The sequence below is a fragment of the Theropithecus gelada genome, chromosome 3 (assembly GCF_003255815.1).
Source record: "Theropithecus gelada isolate Dixy chromosome 3, Tgel_1.0, whole genome shotgun sequence".
NCBI lineage: Eukaryota > Metazoa > Chordata > Mammalia > Primates > Cercopithecidae > Theropithecus > Theropithecus gelada.
Window position 1 is genome coordinate 116,348,695 of NC_037670.1, and position 6,000 is coordinate 116,354,694.

Sequence of the window (6,000 nt, forward strand, 5' to 3'; positions counted from 1 at the left end):
ACTCAACATAATGTCTTCTGGGTCATCCATGTTGCCACAAATGGCAGGATTTTCTTCCTCTTAAAAGCTGAAGAGTATTCCATTGTTTATACATGCAACTTTCTTTTTTTTTTTTTTTTTTAAATAAACTCATCAGTAGACAGATAATTAGGTTGAGTCCTTATCTTGGCTAGTGTGAATAATCCTTCAATGAACATGGAAGGAGAGATAACTCTTCGAGACACTGAAGAGTTTCATTTCCTTGGCTATGTACCTAGAAGTGGATTGCTGGTTTACATGGTGGTTCTATTTTTATTTTTATTTACTCTAATCACATAGAAGACTAATGGCAGTTCTATTTTTAATTTTTTGAGGAACCTCCAGAATGTTTTCTGTAATGGCTGTTCTAAATTTACATTACTACTGCAAGGGTTCCCTTTTCTCCACAACTTCTCTAGCACTTGTTATCCTTCGGCTGTTTGATAATATGCATTCTAACGGGTATGAGGGCATATCTCACTATGGTTTTAATTTTCATTTATTTGCTGTAGAGTAATTTTGAGCACCTTTTTATATACCTGTTGGCCATTTGCATGTCTTATTGTGGGAATGTCTATTCAGGTTCTTTGCCTAAATCAGGCTATTTATTTTCTTACTATTGATTTGTTTGAGTTCCTTATATATTTTGGATATTAGCCCCTTATCCGGTGTGTGGTTTTTAAATATTTCTTCCCTTTTTGTAAACTGTCTCTTTACTCTGATGATGTAATTTAGTTTTATGTAATTCCACTTGTTTATTTTCCTTTAGTTGCCTGTGCTTGTGGTGTCAAATCCAAAAATGTCATCACCCAGACCAATGTCATGGAGTTTTTTCCCTATGTTTTCTTCTAGTAACTTTACAGTTGTAGTAGGTAGATCTTACATTTAAGTCTTTAATGCATTTTGAGTTGATTTTCTTCTATGGTGTGAAGGGTCTAATTTCATTCTTCTACGTGTGGCTAATCAGTTGTCTCAACACCATTTATTAAAGAGACTGTCCTTTCCCTAGTGTGTGTTTTGGCACTTTTGTTGAAAATTAATGGACCATAAATGCATGGATTTATTTGTGGGTTCTCTATTCTATTCTATTAGTTTATTCATCTGTTTTTATGCTAGCAACATCCTGTTTTAACTAATACAGCTTTGCAGTATATTTTGAAGTCAAGTATTTTGATGCCTCCAGTTTTGTTCTTTTTGCTCAAGATTTCTTTGGTTATTCAGGGTCTTTTGTGGTTCCATATAAATTTTCAAGACTGTCTTTTTTTTCTGTGAAAAATGACCCTGAAATTTTGATAGAGATTTCAGTGAACATTTAGATTATGTTGGGTAGATTGTTAATACAAGTATTTTAACAATATTAATTTTTTAATCTATGAACACGTATATCTTTCCACTTATTTGTATTTTTATCTCTGAAGGGAATAAAGAGGGAAAAAATACTGCATTTATCCCCATCAAACTTCAGCTCAGGCAAACTAATTTAGAGAAATAAAATATAAGCTATAGTTCAATTTTTTAAAAGCCTCGGGATTTTACTCAGCCTCAATTTCAATGTGAACCAGAAGTCTATGTAAACTTAAATTCTGACTAATACTAGCCTAGCTGAAGCTTTACTCAGCTCTGAGAACTGGATTTTTAAGAGCAATACTAACAAATCAGTGGTAAGCCAGAAAACTAAGACTGTGGTGGTTCCAGAAAATTAAAGAAACTAGGGATACCTTACCTGGGAGAAAGAAAAGAGGGAACTTGGGAAAAGATTATAAAATAGCTATATTTTAATATTTGTTAGTAGTAGGCTCACATATGAAAGAAAGCAGCAGAAAAAAGATCAAAGCACAATATGATAGGTTGGTTTCATATACATAAGAATTTTCAAATAATCTAACCTGTCCAATAATGTGATGGACTGCTTTACTTAGTTCTCAGAGATCAGAAGTGATAAGGCAAAGACTGTATGTACCCCTGTTAGAAATACTGTTGAGCAGATTGCTTCAGCAGGAAAGAGGCTAGAATACAGCAGTGCTTCTCAGTCTATGATCCTCTGAGCTACCTGAAGTGGTACTATGGAGTTCTGAATAGGTTACAATTGTTGCTGAGCAGGCAAAATGCCTAACTTCTCCATCCTAGCTTCAACAAAATGTTCTACATATATATCTAGCTTTTGCAGTGGCTTTTATTAGGAGTGGTAGGGTTAGGGTGGAAGGAAGTATTATGCTTTAAATAAATCAATAAAAGTTCAAAAATTACTGAAGGACCTGAACGAAGATCTCTTTCAATTCTAATATTATCATTAATTCCTATTTCTCAGCTATATCCTAGGAAAGTAAGATCAACATCTTATTGACAGATTGCTGCAAATAAGATTAATGTATATGATTTTAAAAGCCTCCTTTTCTTCAGTAATGGGGCTTTTAGAGTGAAACAGCTGTCTCAGCTCTTCACTTTGCCTATACTGTGTCTGGGGAAGATTTTATCTTTCTCTGGAAAAGTTTAATGTTGAAAACAAATGTCCTTTTACTTCAAAAATAAGCAGTAGTTGTAGAAAAGTAGATCTTAGAAACACACAAAGTTATAAAATTTTAATTTGTACTTCTATAAAGGAAAACACTGGAAAAATTAGTTGCTATATAACTAAATCATAAGTGAAGAGTGTACTATCAAAATAATCATATTATTTATCCAAAAGTAAAAGCAATTTGTTATATATTAAAATACTAAAAATAGGAAGTAATATATGGAAGTCCCAGATGCTTGCATCTTTAAAATACCTCATCTCAAAAGTTACACATTATTTTGTAATTCCTTATATATATATACGCGTACACATGTATATAAATCAGTGACCATATGAGTCGATTTACAGAAATTTTTAAATTATCTTACCTAGCTTAAAAAATTAACACAAATCTTACTGTATCAGATTTCTTACTATATCTTAGTCACACAAGTAGAATTCTTATCCATAATTCAACTGGGGATTCTATTTTCATTATAGTATTATTCAGAAATAACATTAATGGATTTAATTGTTCAGAAATAATTCTGAAGGTGTGTGATCTATATTTTGCTGATATACAACTCAGAAGATGGCAGACTGGTGTGCCGGAGGCATCCACTTACACAGTAGTGACTCTGCCCAACCACTTGGCATGGGAGTCTCAACATAGCCTTATTGTTCATTTGCTATTGATAGTTTTCTATTGATAGTTTTTTGTGAGAGAATCATATGCTAAAAGGTATACCAGATCAGGGGCATTAGGTTTTAAGGTAAAATTCTCACGAACATCAAGGTACATCAGAGTCTGTTCTATTCCATATACTTTTTAGTCAGGCATTATTTATAAATTTATGCATAAAATTTAAAAATACGATCATCACACAATATAGTATCTAATAATATCTCAAAATACTTCCATATCCTTTGCTTTTATAAAAATTTTATTTTCTTATAAAAGGTAACATCAATGACAGAAAATTTAGGAAACATGGAACAGCAAAAATGAGCAAAAAATAACCCTTTTAAAATGCAAAACAACCAAATTTAACAGAAAAAAGTGTTAGTAATTTTAGGAACCCCATTTTAAATTGCAGAGGGATAAATGAATTCATATTTTTTCTCCGATGTAGTTTAAATTCAATCCTTTGCTCTGGGCCCACAGTACCGCTCAACTCATTTAAACACTTATACTAAAACCTGGATGCTTTCAGCATCAAAAAGTACAGAATAGAATTAATCTTCATATCACACCTGAGAGTCTCATAAGTTATGCTACCAAAGCAAGTTACTACTACTGATGTGAAACTATATCATTAAGATTGTAAAGATAATAAAAAACTTAAGTGAAAATATCTGATGATCAAGTTTGCTTTAGGAAGACCAGATAATGGGATTAATGTGATAAAGTTAGTACTTATTGTTACTAAGATTTATACTACACAATACTTCTTGATTTTTAGCAACTATATTTTATAGATCTTTTTAATTTAAAAAATCTAAAATTCAGAGAGAATATAGCTCCCATGTTCCCCTTTAAACTGTTAAGAGAATTATATTTCTAATGTAAGTATTCTTTTTTATTTAAGAAAACCAAAGCCAAGCATGTCTCTTACATACCTCTTTTTTAACCTACTACCTGCTAAAATATTTACAAAGATACTTGTTTAAGAAAGTAGATGCTGAACAAATAAACATTATGCCTGGAATGCTTGTTTGTAAATTGATTAAAACACCATCAAGTAACCTTCGGGATGGGCTTCCTTTCAACTTAAGCTTTTATTTTAATTACTTATGGAAAGCCACTTTTCTCCTTGTATGTGGCAATTAACACAACATTTTCAATGCATCCCACAAATAGGTGTAAATCTGAGAACAGAGGCTCTTTTGTAGTCACACAGGCCAACAGATTTGACATTCTGATATCAGGTTTATGTTTCTCACATTGTAGAATGTTGGCTATCTAAGTCACACAGACTGTATGATTTCTAAAATTTCAAGCATATCATAAAGACAGCTGGTGGGAGAATAAATAGTACATTAGTGCTTTTACCTTTTAGCCGGTGGCTTAAAATCTGTTCCAAAATAGCTGCAAAATTGTTAAATTCAGGAGAAGAATCATCAATTGTCTCAAAGCAAGACCGATCAATCAGGGTCTTCACAGAAAACCTATGAAAAAAAGATTATTGTTGCTTTTAGGCAGAGTTGATTAATTCCCTAAGTATGAAAAAAATGGGAGGAAGGCAATTTGGGGAAAACTTGTAAAAATATTTTATAAGAATATAACTTCTGAAAACCCCATTTATTCAAATTTATTCTGCAAATGGAAATTTTTACAGAAAGAGGAGTCTTTTTATTATTTCCTATCTCCTCTGGTCAGAATGTTTGTGTACTCCCAAAATTCATATGTTGATACCTAATCCCCAGAGCAATAGTATTAAGGGTTAGAGCCTTTGAGAAGTCGTTAGATAATGAGGGCAGAGCTTTCATGTACAGAATTAGTACTCTTATAAAAGAGGCCTGAGGGAGCTTGTTTGCCTCTTCTGCCACGTAAGGACACACAGAAGGTGTCATCTATGAGGAATGGGCTCTCACCAGATACTCAATCTGATGGTGCCCCAATCTTGGCCTTCCCAGCCTGCAGAACTGTGAGCAATAAGTTTCTGTTGTTTATAAATTACCCGGTTTAAGGTAATTTGTTAAAGCAGCCTGAAAGGACTAAGAGAGTATCTATTGACAAAACTAAGACTTAGAAATAGCTAATTGTCCCCATTAAAAACAAAATGTGACCTAACTAAATTAACTCCAAAATACTAAAAAACAATACTACTACTTGTAAGGAATTTGAGCTGCAGACTCAAATGCTTTTGAGAGTTTCTGAGCACAAAACAGAATAAAATAGAATGTGAGTATTAATGAGAAGAATACATCTGTATTAGTCTGTTCTCACACTGCTAATAAAGACTTACCTGAGACTGAGTAATTTATAAAGGAAAGAGATTTAATTGACTCACAGTTCCACATGGCTGGGAGGCCTCACAATCATGGTGGAAGATGAAGGAAGAATAAAGGGTTGTCTTACACGGCAGCAGGCAAGAAAGCATGTGTAGGGGAACTCCCCTTTATAAAACTATCAAATCTCGTGAGACTTACTACCACAAGAACAGCATGGGGGCCGGGCGCGGTGGCTCACGCCTGTAATCCCAGCACTTTGGGAGGCCGAGGCGGGCGGATCACGAGGTCAGGAGATCGAGACCATCCTGGCTAACATGGTGAAACCCCGTCTCTACTAAAAATGCAAAAAATTAGCCGGGCGAAGCGGCGGGCGCCTGTAGTCCCAGCTACTCGGGAGGCTGAGGCAGGAGAATGGCGTGAACCCGGGAGGCGGAGCTTGCAGTGAGCCGAGATCGCGCCACTGCACTCCAGCCTGGGCGACTAAGCGAGACTCTGTCTCAAAAAAAAAAAAAAAAAAAAAAAAAAAAAAAAAA

At 34.1% G+C, this 6,000-nt stretch overlaps 2 protein-coding genes across 5 annotated transcripts in view; one reads left to right on the forward strand and one right to left on the reverse strand.

Moving 5' to 3' along the window:
* RUNDC3B (RUN domain containing 3B) overlaps positions 1-6,000 on the reverse strand; it is a 180,110-nt gene that overhangs the window by 152,641 nt on the left and 21,469 nt on the right. For all 3 annotated transcript variants that reach the window (XM_025379385.1, XM_025379383.1, XM_025379382.1), the window contains exon 2: positions 4,566-4,681. In XM_025379385.1, the coding sequence (XP_025235170.1) occupies positions 4,566-4,681 (116 nt within the window). The remainder of the gene's footprint in view (positions 1-4,565; positions 4,682-6,000) is intronic.
* The window catches only part of ABCB1 (ATP binding cassette subfamily B member 1), a 218,533-nt gene that overhangs the window by 56,883 nt on the left and 155,650 nt on the right, over positions 1-6,000 (forward strand). The gene's annotated exons all lie outside the window — the stretch shown is intronic.